Source organism: Lissotriton vulgaris, chromosome 10 (assembly GCF_964263255.1).
Source record: "Lissotriton vulgaris chromosome 10, aLisVul1.2, whole genome shotgun sequence".
NCBI lineage: Eukaryota > Metazoa > Chordata > Amphibia > Caudata > Salamandridae > Lissotriton > Lissotriton vulgaris.
Genome location: NC_141698.1, coordinates 423,431,596 through 423,458,108, shown reverse-complemented (window position 1 = coordinate 423,458,108; position 26,513 = coordinate 423,431,596). Strand labels below are relative to the sequence as shown.

The 26,513-nt window shown below is 48.6% G+C and overlaps 1 protein-coding gene across 3 annotated transcripts in view; it reads left to right on the top strand.

Moving 5' to 3' along the window:
* The window catches only part of MGRN1 (mahogunin ring finger 1), a 395,304-nt gene that overhangs the window by 44,938 nt on the left and 323,853 nt on the right, over positions 1 to 26,513 (top strand). For all 3 annotated transcript variants that reach the window (XM_086941276.1, XM_086941277.1, XM_086941278.1), the window contains exons 2-3: positions 8,069 to 8,162; positions 10,421 to 10,539. In XM_086941276.1, coding sequence (XP_086797402.1) covers positions 8,075 to 8,162; positions 10,421 to 10,539 — 207 coding nt within the window. In that variant the 5' untranslated portion in view covers positions 8,069 to 8,074. The remainder of the gene's footprint in view (positions 1 to 8,068; positions 8,163 to 10,420; positions 10,540 to 26,513) is intronic.

Here is a 26,513-nt window from a genome sequence, read left to right as displayed (position 1 = left end):
GAGCGAGTAACCAGTGGATATATTCTAACACATGGCACCTATAGAAACTAAGAATATAGTAGTATGCCTCAATATAGGTTGTGTTGTCCTCTGTGGGCTAGATTATAAAGTGCATGACTATTATATAATAGCCATCTACACAGAAACTTGTAGCTTCATGTTAATGAATGGTAGCATATTGTCAAGCAGCATACTGTCTAATGGAAGCCACATATCCATGGCGCATTTAATTGCTAAATGAGGAAAATCATACAATGTAGAATATAAGTAACTGCTCTGTCTACTATTTCTGTGCAAACCCTTGAGAAGTACCTAAATTAGACTACTCCACACACACCCTGACAACTGATAAATAGCATCCTAACATGCTACGCAGATAACTATTGGGAATATTTTGCTCGGATATTGCAACAAACATTACTGTTTGGGTTGTAATTACTATGCAGACAACCAACATGAATATCTCATATGCCCAACACTGATAACCAATGGAAAAGTCCCTGACAGTGTAAAGCCATGGTTACTTGCTTACCTGCTGTGTGTCTGTATATATGCTCGTGTTTTTGATTCCATACATTTTGTGATACTGATTATGTAATTGGTACACTCAGATTTGTTTTTATGGCATCTCCTGTGTATAAAATCACTTCTTGAGGTATAGTTCTTGCTAAAGAAATTCGTTGTTAATAATAATAGTAATTCATTCTCAGAATCTTTTTTTCATTCAAAAAAATTGTTATACACATTTAGAAATTGTGTAGAGGGAATGTGAAACTCATAAGGCAACGAAAACAGTCTTGTGTGGGAAGTGAGAATGTTTCCCCATGATACTAGTAGATAACAACAGGCATTTATAATGCAATGGTCTCGGCATTATTAAAGGTAGAGCTATTGGCATTGCTCATGACATTTTATTATTATTTTTTTTAAATCCTAAATAAATAGCATTGTCATTTACATTGCCAATAGCTTAATCGTTAAATAAATGGCATTGTCATTTACAATGCCAATAGCTTAATCGCTCGCATACACATGACCTATTGCATTTACACCCACACAGAGCCACACACAGAGCCACCCACACAGTCATTCACATAGAGCCACCCACACACACAGAGCCACCTACACAGAGCCACCCTCACGCACACAGAGCCACCCACACAGAGCCACCCACACAGAGCCACCCACACAGAGCCACCCTCACACAGAGCCACCCTCACACAGAGCCACCCTCACACAGAGCCACCCTCACACAGAGCCACCCTCACACAGAGCCACCCTCACACAGAGCCACCCTCACACAGAGCCACCCTCACACAGAGCCACCCTCACACACAGCCACCCTCACACACAGCCACCCACACATAGAGCCACCTACAAAAAAAGCTACACACACAGAGCCACCCACACACACAGAGCCACCCACACACACAGAGCCACCCACACACACAGAGCCACCCACACACACAGAGCCACCCACACACACAGAGCCACCCACACAGACAGCCACCCACACACAGACAGCCACCCACACACAGACAGCCACCCACACACAGACAGCCACCCACACACAGACAGAGCCACCCACAGTCATTCGCATAGAGCCACCCACACACAGACAGCCACCCACACACAGACAGAGCCACCCACAGTCATTCGCATAGAGCCACCCACACACACAGAGCCACCTACACACACACAGAGCCACCTACACACACACAGAGCCACCTACACACACAAAACCACCTACACACACAGAGCCACCTACACACACAGAGCCACCTACACACACAGAGCCACCTACACACACAGAGCCACCTACACACACAGAGCCACCTACACACACAGAGCCACCCACACAGAGCCACCCTCACACACAGCCCCCCACACATAGAGCCACCTACAAAAAAAGCTACCCACACAGAGCCACCCACACACACAGAGCCACCCACACACACAGAGCCACCCACACACACAGAGCCACCCACACACACAGAGCCACCCACACACACAGAGCCACCCCCACACACACAGCCACACACAGAGCCACCCACACACACAGAGCCACCCACACACACAGAGCCACCCACACACACAGAGCCACCCACACACACACAGAGCCACCCACACACACACAGAGCCACCCACACACAGACAGAGCCACCCACACACAGACAGAGCCACCCACACACAGACGGAGCCACCCACACCCAGACGGAGCCAGCCACACCCAGACGGAGCCAGCCACACCCAGACGGAGCCAGCCACACCCAGACGGAGCCAGCCACACCCAGACGGAGCCAGCCACACCCAGACGGAGCCAGCCACACCCAGACGGAGCCACCCACACACAGACGGAGCCACCCACACACAGAACCACCCTCACACACAGCCACCCTCACACACAGCCACCCTCACACACAGCCACCCACACATAGAGCCACCTACAAAAAAAGCTACACACACAGAGCCACCCACACACACAGAGCCACCCACACACACAGAGCCACCCACACACACAGAGCCACCCACACACACAGAGCCACCCACACAGAGACAGCCACCCACACACAGACAGCCACCCACACATAGACAGAGCCACCCACAGTCATTCGCATAGAGCCACCTACACACACAGAGCCACCTACACACACAGAGCCACCTACACACACAGAGCCACCTACACACACAGAGCCACCTACACACACAGAGCCACCTACACACACAGAGCCACCTACACACACAGAGCCACCCACACAGAGCCACCCTCACACAGAGCCACCCTCACACACAGCCCCCCACACATAGAGCCACCTACAAAAAAAGCTACCCACACAGAGCCACACACACACACAGAGCCACCCACACACACAGAGCCACCCACACACACAGAGCCACCCACACACACAGAGCCACCCCCACACACACAGAGCCACCCCCACACACACAGCCACCCCCACACACACAGCCACCCACACACACACAGCCACCCACACACACAGAGCCACCCACACACACAGAGCCACCCACACACACAGAGCCACCCACACACACAGAGCCACACACACACACACAGAGCCACCCACACACAGACAGAGCCACCCACACACAGACAGAGCCACCCACACACAGACAGAGCCACCCACACACAGACAGAGCCACCCACACACAGACAGAGCCACCCACACACAAACGGAGCCACCCACACACAAACGGAGCCACCCACACCCAGACGGAGCCACCCACACCCAGACGGAGCCAGCCACACCCAGACGGAGCCAGCCACACCCAGACGGAGCCAGCCACACCCAGACGGAGCCAGCCACACCCAGACGGAGCCAGCCACACCCAGACGGAGCCAGCCACACCCAGACGGAGCCAGCCACACCCAGACGGAGCCAGCCACACCCAGACGGAGCCAGCCACACCCAGACGGAGCCAGCCACACCCAGACGGAGCCAGCCACACCCAGACGGAGCCACCCACACCCAGACGGAGCCACCCACACACAGAGATTTCCCCCCCCCACACACACACACAGATCCCCCCTCCCCACACACACAGACCCCCCCCCCACACACGGAGATAGATCAGAGATAGATGCTCACACCCACGCACGTAGATAGATCCCCCCCACCCCACACAAACACACACACACACACAGATCTCCACACACAGAGAGATCCCCACACACACACACACAGAGATCCCCCCACACACACATATATCCCCACACACACAGAGGATGGGCAAAGCCAGGGAGACGTTTTCATTTTCTACATTCATACCTCTGTATTTACACCGTCTAATGTGTAAAGAAAAACCTGGAGAATAATTTTGTACATTCGATTTGAACAACCAACATACAGGGCCACTGCCACTATGCAACAACAGAAGATTTAATTATGTGGCATCTGCTACCTACAGCAAGGCAAAGCTAGCTACGCATCCCCTACCTACAGCACTACACATCTGCTACCTACAGCGAGGTAAAGCAAGCTACGCATCTGCTACCTACAGCAAGGCAAAGCAAGCTACGCATCTGCTACCTACAGCAAGACAAAGCAAGCTACTCATCCCCTACCTACAGCACTACACATCTGCTACCTACAGCGAGGCAAAGCAAGCTACGCATCTGCTACCTACAGCAAGGCAAAGCAAGCTACACATCTGCTACCTACAGCAAGGCAAAGCAAGCTATGGATCTGCTAGCTACAGAAAACAAAGTAGGCAACACTACTCAGACAGGCTCAAGACATCTTGCTTGTGGAAAATTCAAACTATAAACATGATCAAAATGCAATGATACAAAAGTGAAGACCACGGAGACAGGAGAATATACAATGCATAATATAGAGAGCAAAGAATAGCTATACAACATATTGCCCAATGTAACGAAGAAAAGGTACATATCATGCTACCTTTATGAAAGTATTCATAGCGCTGACAATGGAGGAGACATTCCAAAGGTTCCTAGAAGAGATGGAACACATTCAAGTGCTAGAACCCAAATATGTTCTAAATGACAAATAAGTGCAGAGTGATTGCTGCTGGATGGTAATCTCACAGAAATCGTAGTATTTAACCTACTGTTATGACAGTCCATTAGGGCACATATTATATACAGTGACCACTCAGTGCATGAATAGTCTCAGATGCCAGAGATAACCATCGCCCAGACACTACCTGTCTAGCAAACCATGCTCAACGGTGCTAGCTGGAATCACTTTGGCTAGGTCAGAAACCTTTTGGTGAGCAAAATGAACCTCACCCTTCCTTGGTCCTCATTTCAAAGATCTCCGGTTGGTCAGTGTTGGGCATTATAGTCTGCTTAGTCCTTTGTTGATTTCATTTGTGCTATTTATAGTTTTGTATTTTCCATTTCGAGTTCAGGGCTACAATTACCAGCAAGAATAGTAAAAAGGGGGAGTAACGGACTCTCGGGGCTGGGCAGAGGCGCCAGGGAAACCCGCGTACAAAACCCTACGCCCAGGAGGCGCCAAAACACAGAGCACCTGCCAAGTGAGAAGGGGCATGCAGTCCTCCATAGGTACACCCGCCACAACCTTTGATCTGATACAACCACCCGCCATGGGATCTGAATACAGGGGGGAGTCCCGAATAGACACACCCCCATCAGATAGAATTACCAAACAATAAAAGCAGCCTTCGAAGCACATTCACACAGGACACGTATTTTTGCTGACTGCTGTAATCCCTTTTGTAGACCTGTGGAATGGTGTCTAGATTACTAGAATCCACCACAGATCCAAAAAAAAAAAATAAGGCACAAAAAAAATGGCGGCCGCAAACATCCGAAAATTTCGGATTCAGGGGCGTGTTTTTGGCGTTCTGAGTGACGGGTGACGTAACAGTCGGAAGAACGCAAAAAAACACACCCCCGAATCCGAAAGAGACGGGGCTTTATTGGAGTGACTCCCCTCTCCTCCAATGGCTGGCCTCCGGTTAGGAAGCCAGTCAATGGAGGAGAGAGGTGGGTTCAAGCCCCCATACTCCAAAACATTAAATCTCCTCCCGGGGACTGCGCAAGCGCAGCCTACAGTCCTCGACCTAAAATTGGCAGTCTGAAACTGACATCTTCATCAGAGGCACGTTCTATGTTTGAAGTTAGAAACAAACTGTTGATCCAAACTCTTTTTTTTGGAATGTATTTATTTGCATTTTCTTAGTTACATTACAGAAACATGTCTAAAATTCAAAGCATCTCACTCCTATGTTCATTATAATCTGAGCGGAGTTCAACAACACAATCACATAAGTAGCAAATTAATCAACAGAGGTCCCGCCAAAGGGGTTCCTATACCCTTCTCCCCCATTCAGCCTGCCACCCCTCTAGTTCACTGTGAGTACGTAAGTGCAAGACCATAATAAGTTAACCAGGGCTTCCATATCTTCCAGAATTTTTTCGGGCATCCCCTTGCTTTATACGTTGTCTTCTCCCCCAGCATGTTCATGTACCTACCCCTTCGCCATTCTTCTAGCATTGGTTTAGCCAAACATGCCCTCGCCAAGTCTCTTTTGGCTACTACCAAACCCAACTGGAGTAATGTCAGTTTCTATCGCTCTGGGCAGGTCTATCTCCATGGGTATTCTGAGCAAGATAAACATGGGGTCTGGGGGTATTGATTCTTGCAATATAAGTTCCAGCTCCTTCAGCAGTATGCCCCAATATCTCTGTGTTTGTGTGCATCCCCAGACAGTGTGAAAAAAGGTCCCTTCCATGGTCCTACACTTCAGACAATTTGTTGAGTCCGTTCTTACTATCCTATGTAATCGGGCTCTGTCATAATACATTCTGTGTAAATACTTGGATTGAATCAATCAAAGTTGTGACCTAATAGCTACTTCCCTAGGATGCATCAAAGCCATTTCCCAATCTAAGTTGTCTATGTCCCCCAGATTCTTCTCCCATTGTAATCTCAGTTTTCGCAAAGGGTCTGGAGTGTTGTTTATTGTTGTCCTTTAAGTCCAGGACACTGCCTTTTCCCCAATTTCTCCCATCAAGAGCCGTCCTTCGAGTGGGGCGTATTCTGGGAGGCCCTCCATGTCAATACTTTGTGCCTGCCATGCATGTTTTAATTGCAAATACTTAAAATGTTGTGTATTGTTCATGTAGTACTCAGTCTGGAGGCTTGAGAACGTCACCATCTCCTTATGATATACTATGTCTTTGAGCTGAGAAATGCTCACCAGATCCCACTTCCGAAAACCTGTCAGCTTGGCAAATTCCTTGAGTCGTGTTCCCACCCAGAGCGCGGTTTCCTTGGTCACCCGGCCATCCCATCTCATGCGTCTCTCTGCTTTCTTCCAAGCCAGTATCACCAGTTGTGTGGCTGGCAGCAGTGTTGCGATCCAAACTCTCTTTTATCCAAGGGGGTTATAGTCCAACATATTAATTTAGTAAGCATATTCAGTTGCCTTAAACTGATAATCTCCTCTACCTCATCTTGCCGCCACACGTGTAACCAAAATATCCAGTCAATAGAGCATCTCCATTGCCAAAAGTTTTTCAATTAGCTCGAGTAAGTGGAGTCTCGCAGTTCTCTATACAAATAATCATAGGTAATACCACTAAACACAAATCTGGGTCCTCTGTGAAATATTGCATGACATAACACAGATACATTTTTGGGTATAGCACAATTCAAGAGCAAATATCTGTGGAATACAACAAATGATAAGGGGAGACGGATATCTGAGAAAAATACTTATGCCACTGCCCAGGCCAGATTTTAGAACTAGGACTAAGACAACGAACAAGCATATTTGCAGTTTGAATATAATAACCCTGTTCAAGCTATCCTGGCTGAAGACGGCTGATAGCCAGAAACCGGTCCTAGGATGCTTGATTCCAGTCCAGGGAAGACGTGGCTTGGCAGTTCGGTCTGGACTGTTCCCATGAGGCACAGGGTCAAGACTGATTTGCATATGGCCATGTCTGAACTGGGGTGGCTTGGTGAGCAAAATAACGATGGATTAAACCCAGATCTGTGACTGGGGGTGAATGTTTTGCGATTGCGCAGCATTCCGTCCATCGTGTGTTTTGCTATAACCCTGTTAGCATATCAGCAACAATATCGATTTAAATCACAGTGCTAATATGCAAAAAGAGAAAGCAAAGCGCTGAACCACTTTCAGATGTAAATATAGCAATGCACATGTCAGCTAAGAGAGAAGAATCTAATAATTCAGTTTCATTAGGAATACCACAACAGGCAGGACAGCTGTGCAACAGGATAGTATTCCACAGTGCACATATTCAAAAGGAATAGCACTCCAAGTGCAGATACAAAATATTATAACTCCACTGATATCCAGCCATCAGAAATGTAAAACTCACAGGGCTCATATACAGTAGTAATATCACAGACAGTAGATGTACATATGGAATACAAAAGTAATTGGTTAGATGACTGGTTGGCCATCAGGACTTAATGACTCTCCCAAAACTGAAATTTTGGGGGCTAGTTATGCCTTTTGAACTATCGATGTGTGTCTCTCATTTACGTGTTAGTTTATTGAAAAATATCTTTATTTTTCTCTTCAGGACACCATGGGGTCCGTTCTGAGCCGCAGAATCGCTGGAGTGGAAGACATTGATATTCAGGCAAATTCGGCTTACAGATACCCTCCAAAGTCAGGTAAGAGCATGTCCACTGAACCCTAGAATCATTCAGAAGTTGGCTATAATGAGACAGACAGAATGGATTATAAACCACAACCCTTTTATCATACCAAAAAGAATCCCCACATTTCTGATCTTAATTTATACCACTTGGGTCGGTCACCCATAGCTTTCAAACCAACTCTATTCTTGATAGGATGTGGCCTAATCCAACATTCTGACACCGTCATATTCAGCATTCCCATAGCCTTTTTTTGTGTCTCTACAATGAATCCTTTTGCAGCTTAGTGGGTTCACATCCCTCTACCTTGACTTTAAACTAAGATTTACTTCATGGATTCATTATTGGCTCAGGTGTCCTTGCTGAGTAGTACAAATAGAAATGCACAGATTAATCCCTGTGTTGCAAAAGCGAAACCTCACCATGTTTGTTGACCATCAAACCTATTTCTGCCAGGAGGTGAACAAGATTGGTGTAGATGGGTGAGGTTTTAATTTTGCAGGATAAAAAAACATGTACACTTTAGGACAGAGTGCATGCGTCGGGAGTTGATATACTTTACTTTGCCGTAGTGTTAACAGTCTGTCATTAAATTACATTTCGATTTTGAAAGATGCTGTCATTCTGTTCTCACGTGCTGTCCATTACTGCTCACTTTAGGTATTGCAGCTAACCGTTAATAAATTCCAGTAATGCATCCCCTCCTTTACTAGCTTTTCGAAGTCTCTGTCCAGAAAACAGTTCCTTTGCTGGTGTTTGAGCCCACTAAACTCTGCCAGGCATAGTCCTTGAATCAATCTGATATTTATCTGGCCTGCTTTGGAATCACCTTGGGTGGGTGATCTGGCATCCTTTCCTAAGCTTTAATTTAACAAATAATTCAACATGTTTGTTGTGCCTTGGCTTTTTTCTCTTCCTGCTATACTTCTAGCATCAAAAGACTTACAGTTGATGAAAGCTATAGCAAGTAGACCGCCATCTGTGTCAAAGTTGGCAGGATGTTTTGTTGATTTGATTCACCTGGCCATTGTACATGAAATGTAAAATGGCCCATGCAATTTTACTTTTTCTTTCATCAGGCCACAAGTCTTCCTATCAGGTGAGGGGATGTGAAGGCAATTAATACGTAAATTCTGCACACAGTCTTGTCATCTTTATTAGCCGTAAGATGAATAATTATGCAGCACCATTCTATATACTGTATGCTTGGGGAAAACACGTCAGAATGAAAAGCATCCCCTCCTTTATAAACCGAAAGAGTAATGGGTAGTAGTTTTAAACTGGAGAGACCTTCTTAAACTCGCTCTACTCCTTTCCACCTTAAGATTAACGCACACCTACGACCTATCTTGCCCCGCTGCTCCTGCGGCACCTTCTTCCTGACACCCTGGTCACATCTGTTAGATGCGCGTCACCAACTGCAGATTTCTTCCACGTGGCGTGGGATTGCCCTGTGCTGCGGCCCTTCTGGCAGGGAGTCGGCAGAGTCTGTCCTGGGCTGCACCTTGGAGTTTACCTTGCACACTGTGCTGCTGGGGCTTGCGGAGGAATTCGGGGGACCAAGGGTGGAGCGGACCTTCCTGGTGCTGGCTTGTTTGGTCACCAATCTCGAATCTGGAATCAACAGGTACCACAGACTGCCAGGTACTGGTGCAGGGGGATGGAATGATGCGCACACCAGGAAATCAAATTCATATAGCCCGTGGCTGTCCTGAGAAGCACGGCTGCATTTGAGGGCATATGGCCTATCAATTTAATTCTGTGTTGCCTTGCCATGCTGATGTCGGAGATTGCTGTTTTCCTCTGCACTTGCTATTTTTACAGTGTGATACAATTGTTTCTTGCCGCAAAACTTTCAATAAAATTGGTTATTAAAAAAAAAATAGATTAACTCACATTCCTTTCCCAGTCGTCAGAAGATTCTTCATTGTCATACCTATTGACAGTGCGGCAAACCCATGCCTCCATTATGTTGACATTTCTGCCCAGGCATGTAATGCATACAAGATCTGTCCATGCCCTTCCTTCCCTCACCTGGCCATTGACAGCACACACCTATATTTTTTTTGTGTAAAAGAGAATTTTTGAAAAAGAAATGTGTACCAGTGGGTACCATTTTCGATACATGACTCTGTCTGGTGTCAGGAATCGGTTAGAAATTCTGACAATCCATCGTCGGTTTCCTGCACCCAAAAACACTACAAAAGATCAAATTTTTTCTTAAAAAAATAAAAATAATGAGAGCAAACAATCATTAATTGTTGATTTTCTAGGAAACTACTTTGCCAGTCATTTCTTCATGGGTGGTGAGAAGTTTGATACGCCACACCCAGAGGGTTATCTGTTTGGAGAGAATATGGATCTCAACTTCCTGGGCAATAGACCAGTTCAGGTAAGAAAGCTTTTCTTTGGCAATTAGCTGCAGTATCAGGAATAACATTATGGTGTTGAACTAAATTTCTTTCATTAGTGTTAGCAAAACAGTGCCTGTCCCATGGGTTGCCTTGATAAATGCTTGTGTGTTCTGTGACCTATCAATTTTAACAATTATTGTTTTTATTTGTTAAAATGCATTTGTGTTCGCTGTCTGGCAATTTGCATGTGCTTGGGCCACATTATGTCTTATGTCAATAGATTCCTCGGTTTGTGGGAATCATTAATTTGTCCTTCTACTGTATCCACTGCAGAGTGCTATCCACTTTTCTCTTTTGTTTTCAATTTTTCACAATTGTTTTTCGTCTTCTCTCTCTTGGTTCTGTTGCACTTTGAAACTCCCCTGTAAATCATGCATTCTCACTTCCAACCATACAGACAAATTTGAAAAAAACAATGAGCTAACATGAGCTCATAGGAAAGCCGAGGAAATGATCCCAAAGGTGCAACCTGGACATCCTAGAGATGCAAAAGTTGAGCGAGTATCAGTAGAAACCACATGTAGTTTATAGAGCGCAAGGGCTGCTTGCTCACACGTTTTGTTTTTGTCACCATGATTACTGCATAGTAAGTGTTTAAAAAGTTTCACACATCAGAGACCCATTCTGCCTTTAGATATATTGTGGGTAATGGGAATAAAAACTGGTTTAGAACTGCTGCTTGACACTTTTCTTTCTTTTCAAATTGTTAGTATTACACACCTTCACAGTTCACCCAGGTTCTTTCTTAGAATACAGGGTAATCCTATAGGCACAGTTACAGCACCAGGAAACCTGGCTGTAAAAGCCAATGTACACAAAGATCTACAACTCATATCGTAGTTGAAGCACATATTATCACAGATGGAACTCTGGTAGTGAACATATTTGCCTTGGGACACCAATTGTTGTAATGTTTCTAACCATGAATTAGTAGGAACTGCATCATCTGCCATACAAGTTGCTGTGTCACCCGCATAAAAAAATCGAGACTAGGAGACCAGTGGCACTTCAAACCGTATCTATAACATCATGTATAGAAAAGACTTAAATGGATGAGAATTGATTAAGAACTGAGTGGCTGGTTAAAAGAATCCGACATTCAAATGCATTTTATTAGACTGAAAATAGATAGTTCTCAAGAAGCACTAAATGTTGGGGGTGACCTGCTAGTATAGCCACTGGGTTTCATATCCAACTACACCTATGGGTACTTCGCAAACAACAAAAAACACGATCTAGAAGTGATTAAAACTCAATTTGCTAACTGTATGAGAGAAGTTGTTGAGTGGATGACCAAAAACTGGCTCCAATTGAACAGCGAGAAACCCAAGATTGTACTATTTGGCAAAGCATAGAAGCTCTGTTCGGCAGACTAGTGGCCTACGGAATTCGGCTCTGCCCCTATTCCAAAACCGGTTGTAAAGAATCTGGATATCAAGCTCGACCAAACCCTCACCTTGAAAGACAACATTTACACTACCTCTGCCTTTTGACATGGTTGGACCCCCACTTTTTACCTGGAAATTGATGTGGTTTCGATTGTAATACACAGGGTCACTGCCAACCAGGTCCCCTGTGCCAGTGCTTCTTCCCTAAAACTGTTCCACAATTGGCCCTCTGTAAATCCCTAGTAAATGGTACCTGGGTACCTAGGGTGGGTGTGGGGACTGAAGAGGGTCCCCTAGGGACTCATTATCTAAGCCATGCAGACTCACTACAGCACGCAGGCCCTGGTGCAGACCAAACGAGAAAGTCGACATGGCGCAAACTAGCAGTGCCTAAGTTCACCCTAAGTCACAACACTAGCAGGCCTTACAGCCCTAACACAGAGTGCACTATATCACAAGTGTTGCATGAGCAGATATGCCCCAACAATGTTTGTCTATTCTTAGATATTGTACGTACCAGGGAAGCCATGAAGAGTACATGGGCTGGAAAACTGACAACTCATGTTCTCCAGCACCATGATGGCTTGAACCCAGGAGTGTTTGGCACCAAACTACTCCTCTCAGTAAACCCACACTGATGCCAGTGTGGGATCTATTGAAACATGTAATCAGGGGGGCACTTCAGCTGCCCTCTGAAAAACTACCAACCTGGGTGGAGGCCCTCACAGGTTTCAGTCTATCTGCCATCAACAGATGTGTTTCTGGACCCCCGGGTCTAGAGCCTCCGCTCTCTGGGACCAAAAACAAAAACCGATTCTGAGTGGATGAGTCACACCTCCTCCCCCAGGATGGGCACAGTGTGCAAGAGGGAAGTTTCAAAGTCCTGCCACCTTTGTAATGCAACCCCAGCCTCTGCTGCTAGCAGCAAATGGCAGCTCCGGGTTTAGACCCCCACTTTGGGAGGGAAAACCTAGGAAGAAAAGGAGGTGTAACCATCTCTGCCAACTCCACCCCTAAGGAGTAGGAGGCAAAGGGAAGAACACCTTTAAGTCCCTGTCATCTTGAAGTTGGGGAGACTCCTCCAATCAGGGCTAGGACTATTTCCCCTACCACAGGAGGGTGGCATAATTGAGGGTGTAGACACTCTAGGTAAGGTGCCCAGTGCCTCTACCTGTCTCTTCCTCAAAACAGCACTAAATCTACTTTGTAGATGGCTCTCCTAAATCCAGAAACTAGTTAATGTCGACCCAAGAAGGATGAAGAAGACTCTGTTCAGTGAAGACTGAAGACACCTACTGACTTGGCCTCAGTCCTACCGGGCTGTCTGTAGCTTTGAATCCCCTGCAATCAAAACAGCGCCTTACCTGCAGCCAGTGACCTCCAGAACTCGAGGAAGACTGCCTGCCTTTGATAAAGACCAGAACTCCAGAGGACAGCAGACCTGTCTCCAAGAAATCAAGACAATGTACTCTGGTGCCCTTCGGAACAGCGAGTCCTGACCACTCTGCATCTGATGCCTCTGACCTGTGTCCAGGTGGCCCACTGATCCAGAAAAGGTTCCTCAGCGATCCTGACCCCAAGTCCAGTGTTGGCTGACCCCTTCTGGACTCCACGACAACGCCTGCAGCCAGACTCCGGAGGCTCCCCCGACCCAGACTGGCCCGGTAAGAAAAACCCACTGTTGAAGGGCACCCCTGCACCCGAAGCCTCTGGGCCTTGAGGAGCCTCGCCCATCTGTGTCCCTACGACATCTCAACTTGCCTCTGCTGTCGCTGGTTTCCTCAGAGAGGCCTCTTTCCATGCCTCAAGCCGGTTTTCAAAATCCACGTTCTCCATTGAAAAGCATGGACCACCTGATGCTATTTTTGCACCCTTCTGTTCCTGTGCCGCTGATGGTGTATGTTTTGTGCTGCCTTAAGGCCCCTCCTGAGCTTTCTCTAACCTTCAAAGCTTGACCCCTGCAACCAATTTACTTACTCGGAAGCAGCGTGACTCCAAGCACCCCCAGTCTCCATTGTTAAACGGCCATCTCTGAATTTGACCTCTGCACTCGGTCGCCCCTGTGCCTCTAGTGGTGCAGTCTTCGTGCTTACCTGACCCTTGGCCTCTGCTGATCTTGGACCCCGAAGACTGGAACTGTAAGTGGTAAAATTCCCCCGGAAACTATATTGTTGTTTTCCTCTATGGGTTAACATTGAACTGTTTGAAAATTGCACTGTTGACTTTTGAAAGACTAAAGTTTTTTTCCTAAAAAACGTAACTTTTTGCGAAGATCTTGTTCTCAAAATAAAACTTGAACAAAGCTTATTTTTATAAATTTGGTCTGGATCTCCTTTTTGAGTTGTGTGCCATTTATTGGTCAATGTGTGTATAATAAATGTCTTACTGTAATATCGAAAAAAGGACGCTCTAAGCAAGGTAGTTTACCACATAGATTTATTGAGGTGGTAAGTTAGATACAGAGAGGTAAAGTCAGAGTCTAAGTAGGAGCTCCACCAGGGGCAGCTTCCCTGCTGCTCAGACCTTCATCCAACTGATTCATGCACACACACATTCCAAACACAAAGATTCCATCAGGCAGTCATTCCTGCTGAGCAGCAAGATATCACATATCTCTCCCCCTTTATAACGCAAAGGAAGTAAGTTTTAAAAGGCATCAGAAAGAGGCAAGAAAATAAAAGAATGAAATATAGGGAATGGTACACTGAAAGAAGGCGTGAAAATGAAATATGGAAAGAGCGGGCAGAGGAAGTAAAGTGGATAGGAAGTGAGAAAAAAGACCAGTGCAAGCGACTATTACACCATCTTCCTTTGAACAGAAACACAAAAATAAATACAAACCCGTACAACAGACTAAAGAGGAAACCAAGTACTAAGATCATGTATGCTGGCCGGGCAAACAGGAAAGTACAGGGTGCTAGAAAGAAGAAAAAAGTGAAGAAGTAAGTAAAGTGGTGTAGAATACGCAGAAATAGGAAAGTATCAGAAAAGGAAAACACCAGAGAACTTTCCCCAAGCTAAGATGGTTGGAAGATATAGAATACAAGAAATGCAGAATTACCCCTAAGGAGATGGGTAGAAGGTGTGGGAGGGACCCACACAGCACAACATAAGTATAACATGCAGAAAAAAATAGAACTACTCCAAAGAGAGGTTGGGGTGGAAAGTGTGGAGAAAGACCACACTGCATATACACTAGAAAATGCAGTAAACTTTCAAATGTGTAGCTTTTAAATTTGGAGAGAGTCCTTTACCTTGAGCGTGGGATGATGGCCTCTTCAGGCTGAAGAAATTTAGCACGTCTGGTACAGAAATGTAGTATGGAAGAAAGGACACTCCAAGCAAGGTAGTTTACCACGTAGATGTGTTGAGGTGGTAAGTTAGATACAGAGAGGTAAAGTCAGAGTATAAGTAGGAGCCCCAATAGGAGCAGCTTCCCTACTGCTCAGCCCTTCATCCAGCTGATTCACGCATGCATCCAAACACTAACATTCCATCAGGCAGTCATTCTGGCTGACCATCAGGCAGTCATTCTGGCTGAGCAGCAGGATACCACACTTACACTCCTCTGTGCTAGGCATAAGGCTGCTCGCCCACACTACCACTAACCAAGAACTTTGTGTTTGCATTGAACCCTGTAAATGTTTGGGGGAATCTCTGGACTCTGTGCACCTTTACACTACCTAGTGGTACACCATGTACAGAGCCAGCTTCCTACATTACCTATGTCACTTGCTTTGCTACCATGCACCTCCTAAAAAAAGTCTTCCCTTTGCTCCCCTCTACTTCCAGATAAACCCTGGTTCAGGAGTTAATTACTAGTCACTTTGACTATGGTAATGCACTACCTGTGGCAGCCAACGACTCTTTACTGTCCAAGCTGCAGGTAATGCATAACACACCAGCACCAGCATCCTCCCCTCATGGTCTGCCTTTGTTCCTATCTGGAAAGTCTAACACTGGCTGCCCACCAAACAAGCATTTGCAATGCAATAGGTCTCACATTTGTTGAAGTTGGAGCTATTGATATTGTAAATGCTAATGTTTGTTAGTTATGTTTTTTAAGTGGAGTGATAATTTAAATAAACAAGGAACATATTAACCTGTAAAAATGTGCTAGAATCTGTTGGAGGAATATGGTTAAAGACCAGTGTGCACACTGATGAGAGGCATGTGAGTCCAGGACAGTATCTCCTATGAATGAGGAGTGCGGACCCTGAGTAACAGTATCTTAATCATGCAGTTTTGCCATCTGCACCAGTCCTGTTATCATCAGCACTATTCTTATTGTTGTCATCGGCACTAGTCTCATTGTCATCGGCACTAGTCTCGTTGTCACCGGCACTAGTCTCGTTGTCATCGGCACTAGTCTTGTTGTCATCGGCACTAGCCTCATTGTTGTCATCAGCGCTATTGTCACTGTTCTCGTTAGAACTAGTCCCATTGTTATTATCAGAGCTCTAGTCATTGTTATCAGTGCTATTCTCATTGTTGTCATGAGCACTAGTCCCATTGTTCTTATCAGAGCTATTTTCTTTGTTATCATCACCACTAGTCCCATGGTTATCAGTGCTATTCTCATTGCTTTCATGAGCAATAGTCCCATTGGTATCATCAGTGCTATTCTCACTGTTGGCATCAGCACTAGTCCCATTGGTATCATCAGTGCTATTCTCACTGTTGGCATGGGCACTAGTCCCATTGTTATCATCAGTGCTATTCTAATTATTGTCATGGGCACTAGTCCCATTTGGTATCATCAGTGCTACTCTCATTGTTGGCATCGGCACTAGTACCATTGTTATCATCAGTGCTATTCTCATTGTTGTCAGGAGCACTAGTCCCATTGGTATCATCAGCGCTATTCTCATTGTTGTCACGGGCACTAGTCCCATGATTATCAGTGCTATTCTCATTGTTGGCATCGGCACTAGTCCCATTGTTATCATCAGTGCTATTCTCATTGTTGTCAGGAGCACTAGTCCCATTGGTATCATCAGCGCTATTCTCATTGTTGTCACGGGCACTAGTCCCATGATTATCAGTGCTATTCTCATTGTTGGCATCGGCACTAGTGCCATTGTTATCATCAGTGCTATTCTCATTGTTGTCAGGAGCACTAGTCCCATTGGTATCATCAGCGCTATTCTCATTGTTGTCACGGGCACTAGTCCCATGATTATCAGTGCTATTCTCGTTGTTGTCATGGGCACTAGTCACATGGTTATCAGTGCTATTCTCCATGTTATCATGGGCACTAGTCCCATTGTTATCATCAGGCGTATTCTCCTTGTTGTCATGGGCACTAGTCTCATGGTTATCAGTGCTATTCTCATTGTTGGCATCAGCACTAGTCCAATTGTTATCATCAGTTTCTATTATCATTGTTATCAGGAGCATTAGTCCCATTGGTATCACTAGTGCTATTCTCATTGTTGTCATGGGCACCAGTCCCAATGTTGGCATCAGTGCTATTCTCATTGTTGTCATGGACACTAGTCCCATTGGTATCATCAGTGCTATTCTCATTGTTGGCATCGTCACTAGTCCCATTGGTACTAACAGTGCTATTCTCACTGTTGGAATGGGCACTAGTCCCATTGTTATCATCAGTGCTATTCTCCTTGTTGTCATGGGCACTAGTCCCATGGTTATCAGTGCTAATCCAATTCCAAAAATTCTTTATTTCGGCCACATAGGCCATAAAAGATGCAATAAAATACAATACATATATTACACAATAAAATGCAGTATAAATAATACAGTATTTATATATAAAAAGTCTGGAGGGACTGCATGGGGTAAGGAGTGCACGGTTGTACCAGTTCAGGGGGACATTTTCTTCCTTATTATCCAAGCTGCCATTAGGAATTTTGAAACAGCAAAGACAATATGACCCAAGGTATTGGTTTTCATGACCCTGTAGGCTTGTTGATACTCCCGAAAACCCAGGTTTCGGCACATCGGTGCTATCCAGCGCTTCCTGGGACTCTGGTACGCGTGGCAAACAAACATTATGTGCAAATCATCTTCATCCTTGGTTTTACAGCAAGGACAGAGTTTGTCACCCCCTATGGTCCATTTATGGGTGAATACTTTAGTGGGGAGTGTGCCAAACCTCCATTGCAGAAACAGTTTCCTCGCCAAAAGAGGAAAGATAAAATCCATAAAAGGTTCAAAAAGGTAAGAATTTTTGGATTCGATAAAACGTCCCGTCAAGGTGCCGCTGCTATGGGCATTGTCCATGTCAGCCAGATTTTTGTTTTTGTAGAGCTGGGCAAGAGTTTTACGCGTGATCCTTTGGCAACCCTGAGCTGGATCATCCCAAAGGTCTGGCAAGTTCAAACTGAACAATTCTGATTTAATATAGGCCAGCCAGGGGATATTGTTGCTACCATTCAGCCTCAGTACATGGGTAAGGTCCTGCCTGTAATGATACAGTTCCTCGGTAGACCATATCCGGTGCCAAAACTTCACGGGTTTCAATAGGAGATCTTCAGCAATGGAGTGTATCCCCAGATCCAATCTTAGGGGGAGGAGTGGCGTACCTTGCGGGAGAGCAAGTAGTCGTCTCAGAAAACTATTTTCCACCGCTGCCAGTGCCTTCCCTGCTTTGTGACCCCACAACTCGCTGCCATACATGGCTGCTGCCTTCGCTTGGGATCTGTATGTTTCAAGGGCCGGGCTTACAGGCTTAAAGGTGGACTTATTTACCACCTTCAGGAGTGCGCCTGCTAGCTGGGATAGTTTCAGCCTTGATCTCGCTATCTGGCAGTCCCAAGCTAAGTTTTCTTGTAGCGTTACCCCCAGATATATAAAGGTCGAGACCCTCTCAAGACTAACTTCCCCCAGTTTTGGGTTGGGTCTGGTTCTGGCAGGGGGATTGAAGATCATAAACTTGGTTTTATCTGTGTTGACCTCCAACCCATGTTGGCGACAGAAAAGGCCAAAACCATTCACAACCCTCTGGATCCCCATGGGGGATTTGGAAAGCAGGAGGGTATCGTCAGCAAACATGATTGCCGGAACCCTCCTGCCTGCCAAAACCGGGGCATCATTGTCCTCAACAGTGTCAAGATGTTGAATGACACTGTTGATGAAAAGGCAGAACAGGGTCGGCGCCAAGACACAGCCCTGTCTGACTCCTCGGCGGACCGGAAATTTGCCCGAGAGCTTACCATCCCTCCCACACCTCACTTGTGCATAGTTGTTCTCGTGCAGCCTGATGATAATGCTAAGGAGGTGGGGGGGCACTCCTAGCTTCTGCAGAACCTCCCAAAGTTTCCCTCTGGGAACTAGGTCAAAGGCTGACCTCAGATCCACGAAGACCATGTACAGTCTTCCTCCCTCTATAGTTACAGTCTTCCAATATAGGAGAAGAAGGCGGAAGATCTGGTCCATGGTCGACGTGTTCTTTCTGAAGCCAGCCTGAAGGGGGCTCATGATGTCATTGTCCTCCACCCAGTCCAGGAGGTGATTAAGGATGAGGCGCGCAAAGAGCTTTTGGGGTACATCTATTAGGCTAATAGGCCTGTAGTTGGCGGGGAGCAGAGTAGATCCCTTCTTAAGGATCGGAACAATCTCTGCCCCCAGCCACGACCCAGGGATTGACATACCTCCTAGGATGGCATTGAAAAGAATAAGAAGGTATGGGCCCCAGATGTCCATGTGATGCCTAAACAGATCCCCAGGTAGCCTATCCAGACCTGGCGCCTTCCCCGATAAGTGCTTCAGGGCTGCCTCCACCTCCCCCAGGGATAGTTCCATTTCACAATCCTGTGCGCCACAGGGCGCAAGCAGGGCTGTGTCAGGGCAGGGGTTGGTGTCTTGATAGAGCTCCCCAAAATGGGCCTCCCAAACCTCGGGGGCAATATTGGGTTCCACTGCTTTTTTGAGTTCCCCTATGCCATTATTAATAAGGGCCCAGAATTTGCGGGAGTCCCTGACTTTTAGGGCATCATGAAGATCATGCCAGTGATTCCAGTCCCACTCGGTCCTGGCAGTCGCTAACACAGCTTTATAGTATTTCCTAAGGTCACGTACCTTGGCCTTATTTGTCCCCTCTTTTATTGCAGCAATGAGCTCAGTCTTTGCTGCCCTACAAGAGGAGGTATACCAGGTGGGAACATGGGTCTTTTTCTTTCTATTGGGCACCACCGGGTAGAATACCTCAGCCAAGTCTCTTACAAGATCCTGGTGGATATCACCCAGTTTCTCATTGTATTCCGGGGTTCTTGGTGCGTTTAGAAGTGCATCCACCTCCATAAACCTTGGGAGTGCCAACTCGTATAGCTTGCTAATGGTCTCTTCTGAGCTCACAAGCTTTCCCCACTTAACCCTGCGCCTGTTGGTTGTAAGGACCAATTCCCCCATGTCTCCCCCTGGGTTTTCTACCACTTTGCCCGCTAAGTGGATGGGCCACTGGATATTTAAACAAAGGGCATTATGGTCACTATCTGACCTGTTTATTACCCTAAAGTCGAGGACTTTGGGCCAGAGTGTAATGTCTAACATGATGTAATCTAGCCTCGACTCGTGACCCCTCCTATTGAAAGTACACACTGAGGGAGTGTCGGAAGGGGTGCGACCATTACAAGCCCCCAGTGCGTAGTTCAGGGTAAGGGACATAAGTTGTATTGCAAGGGGGGACCAGGCTTTGGGATGGGGGGAAGACGAGGGTGGGACCCCCCAATAGTCATCCTCGGCCGTGAGGGCACCCTCCGACATGCCCTCCAAAGGTTCAAAGTGGCAGTTGAAGTCTCCTCCAAGCACCACCCTGAGATCTCCCGGGAGTTGCCCCAGGAAGGAGGACAGGTCGTTTAGGGTTGGAGATTCGTTTGGTGCGGCAACCGGTCGCGAGTAGACGTTCACAATAGCCCATGATGGTTTACCAGGCCATGTGAGCCGAACACACTGGATGTCCTGCGAGAACGTGTGCACCTGTTCCACCTGGCACCCAGCGTGGCTCGCGATCCAGATTGCCAGACCACCTGACGGCCTCCCCCTCCCACCCCATTTGGCAGGGATTTCAAATACTTCAAACCCGCTCCTAGTTGCGGTGTCCCTCGCCCACGTTTCCTGGAGAAGGAGGATGTCGCTACTGCCCACTAAATGGTCCCACTCCGGTGTGCCTTCCTTATTTGCAATGCCCGCTACATTCCATGAAACAATTCTCAAGCCCTGATCTATTGGTAAAGGGCCTTGACCTACAGTAGGGGGTTGTCCAGGGGCTGTGGGTGGATGAATTCCTGGCAGAGCAGTAGTGCACTCCGTGATGGCGGATGGACCAGCCAACTCCGCCCCCCCGAGTTGCAGGATATGGTCAGTCCCGATGTTGTGATAAGACCCCTGTAAGCCCAGACTGTCACCACTGCTAAGTGGTCGATCTTTGGCGTTATCCTGCGGGCCGTGTTCAGTCGCAGGGGCTGCAGCCATTCCCACCCGATTTTGCACCTCAACTTTAGCATTATCCTGCGGGCCAGGTTCAGTTACAGGGGCTATACTCTCTCCCACCCGACTTTGAACGTCATCCACCATCTTCCCAGGGCTGAAAGAGGTCTCCCTGGTTTGTGGTCAGTCGACGTGGTCTAGGCAGGAAAATCTATTATGATGTATGAAGTTTGCCTGGGCATGTGGTGGGTGGTGCCTTGGTCTATAGCGTGAGCCATCCACAGCAAAACCTACTCTAGTCCACCCCTTCTCCCCCCCAGCCTCACTGCTGCTTACATTTGGGTAGAAGTATGAGAGGGGGACAAGTTCAATATTGGACTTGTCAGGCCTTACGAGCCAGTTGGAGATGTAGTTAGCTACATGGGGGCTTTTGAAGCTTATGATAATGCAATCCCCTGCCCTATTCTTTGGGGTATGACCAATCCAAGGGATCCTCCTGACCATCAGGACCTCGCCTTTCAGGTTAGGAGGCAGCGGCCTGTTGATACTAAGCCAGCTTATCACCTTGTTACGTAACGAGTCTTGGGGCTCCCTCATGTCACCAGTTAACTCAGGTACTCCCACCATGATTACCGTGTATGGAACTGCTTCTGGGGGCAGATTCACCACCCTGCGCCTGTCAAAATGGGGAGCGGGACCATCAGTGGGGCCATTAGTAGGGTTCGCTACTCCCCCTATCTGTGGCGCAGGAATTTGCTTTGATCTCCTTGGGGCCGGGACAGGGGGCCTAGGTGCCGAAGGTAACAGAGGGTGCGTCTGGGAAACAAGCGCACCGTCTGTACCTGGCAGCACCCTATTGGCGCCCTGAGACGGTGCAGCGGACAGCAGACTATTCCCCGAGGAAGCCCGGGGGACTGGAGGGGCATTTGTCACATTTGTGGCTGACCCAGGGCTTTTCCTTAGGTGACTACTTTCCAGAGCCTTCAGTCTGGACTCTATGGCATCCAGTTTAGCTGCAATGGGGTTTAGCAAATTCTTCATGATGTCTGTGAGTGATTTAACTAATGAGTCAGTGCTAGTAGAAGTTGCCCCACCAAAAACAAAAGGGCCCGGGTGCAGGGATAGGGAGGCGGGAGCTGGAGAGCCCATGTGATTCGACCTGGACCTTGATAAATTGAGATCAGGAGAGGCAGAAATGTCTATGCTGTCAGTCTGGTTTGGCTCTATTGTATCGACTTTAGCCCTCTTTGCCTTCTTTGCTTTCCTGGACCTTTTCCTTTTAGGAGGCTGTTCCACTCTGCTGCCTACAGAGTCTGTAAGCAGGTCGACCTGGCCTGCATCTTGCAAGACTGATCCCCTACTTTCCGGAATGGCAGGATGGTCAGAGATCCCAGATAGCCGGGAGGAGTTCCTGTCCCTCTGCGTCAAGGGAGTTCTTAACTGCTGGAGGACCGACTCGATCGTCTGATCAATACTGTCCATTAGTGACATATGGGTGGCATCCAGTGGGATCGGTGTACTAGCGTCTGTGGAAAAAGTATCCCCCTGATCCAAAAACACACTTTCCGGACCCATCTCAAGGTGCGCCTCTGGGATTGACGAGCATTTACTAGCTAATTTACTCGCCTTAGGGAAAAAGTTTTCCAGAGTGCTTGTACCTTGTTGGGCGGACTTGCTTCGTGAAGTTCTGGTCGCCATTATGGAGTATGTGGGGGAAGCTACAGGGCCGGGAGCGTCAGAGGGGTGGCCCGGTCCGGTCTCTGCCGGCCTCTAACGGCCTAGAACGGCCCGCTCTTTGCCCGGTCTTCGCCCCGGTGGCCGCCCCGCGCGCGTCCCGCGATGCGCGTGAGCAGGTTTACCTAAATATGACAAGGGGGCGTGGCACTGGGAGGGGGCGCGGCGCGGCGGGAAGAGGAACCAGCTGGCGATGACCGATGGAATGCTGGTCCTCGCAGTCCCGCTCGCCTGCGCCTCTCACCTCCACTGCGGCCGAACTGCAAGGCGATGTTTCCCCAGGTAGCGTTGGCTCCCAACCAGTAGAATGGCGAGCAGGACAGCAGGACAGAGTTCACCACTCGAGCGGCACCCGCAGAGCGGGGGCCGCGAGGAGTTTAATACGAGTTCAGGCAGGGGGGCGCGGCACTGGGAGGGGGCGCGGCGCGGCGGGAAGAGGAACCAGCTGGCGATGACCGATGGAATGCTGGTCCTCGCAGTCCCGCTCGCCTGCGCCTCTCACCTCCACTGCGGCCGAACTGCAAGGCGATGTTTCCCCAGGTAGCGTTGGCTCCCAACCAGTAGAATGGCGAGCAGGACAGCAGGACAGAGTTCACCACTCGAGCGGCTCCCGCGGAGCGGGGGCCGCGAGGAGTTTAATACGAGTTCAGGCAGGGGGGCGCGGCACTGGGAGGGGGCGCGGCGCGGCGGGAAGAGGAACCAGCTGGCGATGACCGATGGAATGCTGGTCCTCGCAGTCCCGCTCGCCTGCGCCTCTCACCTCCACTGCGGCCGAACTGCAAGGCGATGTTTCCCCAGGTAGCGTTGGCTCCCAACCAGTAGAATGGCGAGCAGGACAGCAGGACAGAGTTCACCACTCGAGCGGCACCCGCGGAGCGGGGGCCGCTAGGAGTTTAATACGAGTTCAGGCAGGGGGGCGCGGCACTGGGAGGGGGCGCGGCGCGGCGGGAAGAGGAACCAGCTGGCGATGACCGATGGAATGCTGGTCCTCGCAGTCCCGCTCGCCTGCGCCTCTCACCTCCACTGCGGCCGAACTGCAAGGCGATGTATCCCCAGGTAGCGTTGGCTCCCAACCAGTAGAATGGCGAGCAGGACAGCAGGACAGAGTTCACCACTCGAGCGGCACCCGCAGAGCGGGGGCCGCGAGGAGTTTAATACGAGTTCAGGCAGGGGGGCGCGGCACTGGGAGGGGGCGCGGCGCGGCGGGAAGAGGAACCAGCTGGCGATGACCGATGGAATGCTGGTCCTCGCAGTCCCGCTCGCCTGCGCCTCTCACCTCCACTGCGGCCGAACTGCAAGGCGATGTTTCCCCAGGTAGCGTTGGCTCCCAACCAGTAGAATGGCGAGCAGGACAGCAGGACAGAGTTCACCACTCGAGCGGCCCCCGCGGAGCGGGGGCCGCGAGGAGTTTAATACGAGTTCAGGCAGGGGGGCGCGGCACTGGGAGGGGGCGCGGCGCGGCGGGAAGAGGAACCAGCTGGCGATGACCGATGGAATGCTGGTCCTCGCAGTCCCGCTCGCCTGCGCCTCTCACCTCCACTGCGGCCGAACTGCAAGGCGATGTTTCCCCAGGTAGCGTTGGCTCCCAACCAGTAGAATGGCGAGCAGGACAGCAGGACAGAGTTCACCACTCGAGCGGCACCCGCGGAGCGGGGGCCGCGAGGAGTTTAATACGAGTTCAGGCAGGGGGGCGCGGCACTGGGAGGGGGCGCGGCGCGGCGGGAAGAGGAACCAGCTGGCGATGACCGATGGAATGCTGGTCCTCGCAGTCCCGCTCGCCTGCGCCTCTCACCTCCACTGCGGCCGAACTGCAAGGCGATGTTTCCCCAGGTAGCGTTGGCTCCCAACCAGTAGAATGGCGAGCAGGACAGCAGGACAGAGTTCACCACTCGAGCGGCACCCGCAGAGCGGGGGCCGCGAGGAGTTTAATACGAGTTCAGGCAGGGGGGCGCGGCACTGGGAGGGGGCGCGGCGCGGCGGGAAGAGGAACCAGCTGGCGATGACCGATGGAATGCTGGTCCTCGCAGTCCCGCTCGCCTGCGCCTCTCACCTCCACTGCGGCCGAACTGCAAGGCGATGTTTCCCCAGGTAGCGTTGGCTCCCAACCAGTAGAATGGCGAGCAGGACAGAGTTCACCACTCGAGCGGCACCTCAGTGCTAATCTCATTGTTGTCATGGGCACTAGTCCGATTGGTATCATCAGTGCTATTCTCGTTGTTGTCAGGGGCACTAATCCCATGGTTATCAGTGCTATTCTCGTTGTTGTCAGGAGCACTAGTCCCATTGGTATCATCAGTGCTATTCTCATTGTTGTCCTGGGCACTAGTCCCATTGGTATCATCAGTGCTATTCTTATTGTTGGCATCGGCACTAGTCCCATTGGAATCATCAGTGCTATTCTTATTGTTGGCATCGGCACTAGTCCCATTGGTATCATCAGCGCTATTCTCATTGTTGTCATGGGCACTAGTCCCATGGTTATCAGTGCTATTCTCATTGTTGTCCTGGGCACTAGTCCCATTGTTATCATCAGTGATATTCTCATTGTTGGCATTGGCACTAGTCCCATTGGTATCATCAGTGTTATTCTCATTGTTGTCAGGAGCACTAGTCCCATTGGTATCATCAGCGCTATTTTCATTGTTGTCATGGGCACTAGTCCCATTGGTATCATTAGTGCTATTCTCATTGTTGTCATGGGCACCAGTCCCATTGTTGTCATCATCGCTATTCTGATTGTTGGCATCGGTACCAGTCCCATTTTTATCATCAGAGCTATTCTCATTGTTGGCATCAGCACTAGTCTCATTGGTATCATCCGCGCTATTCTCGTTGTCATGGGCACTAGTCCCATTGGTATCATCAGCGCTATTCTCATTGTTGTCATGGCCAATAGTCCCATGGTTATCAGTGCTATTCTCATTGTTGTCAGGAGCACTAGTCCCATTGGAATCATCAGTGCTATTCTCATTGTTGTCATGTGCACTAGTCCCATGATTATCAGCGCTATTCTCATTGTTGTCATGGGCACTAGTCCCATTGGTATCATCAGCGCTATTCTCACTGTTGTCATGGACACTAGTCCCATTGGTATCATCAGTGCTATTCTCATTGTTCGAATCCGCACTAGTCCCATTGTTGTCATCAGTGCTATTCTCATTGTTGTCAGGAGTAAAAGTCCCTGTAACAGTCACCCGAGAATAAGGTCCATGGCCAACTGCATAGCTGATGGTCACTGATTTACATTGGTAAAAAGCTTCTGCTCCGGTCCACCTCGTCTGTAGCACAGCGCCTCACTGTGGAGGATGAGGTGTTAAGAATCAGAGAACAGAAAGCGCGCCAGCAAGAAAGTAGACAAGGCACATTCGGGCTAATGAAGTGTCCGAGACCAATGGAATAGGAGGCAAAGAAACACTGAAGGCAATGCAGCTCCAAAAAAC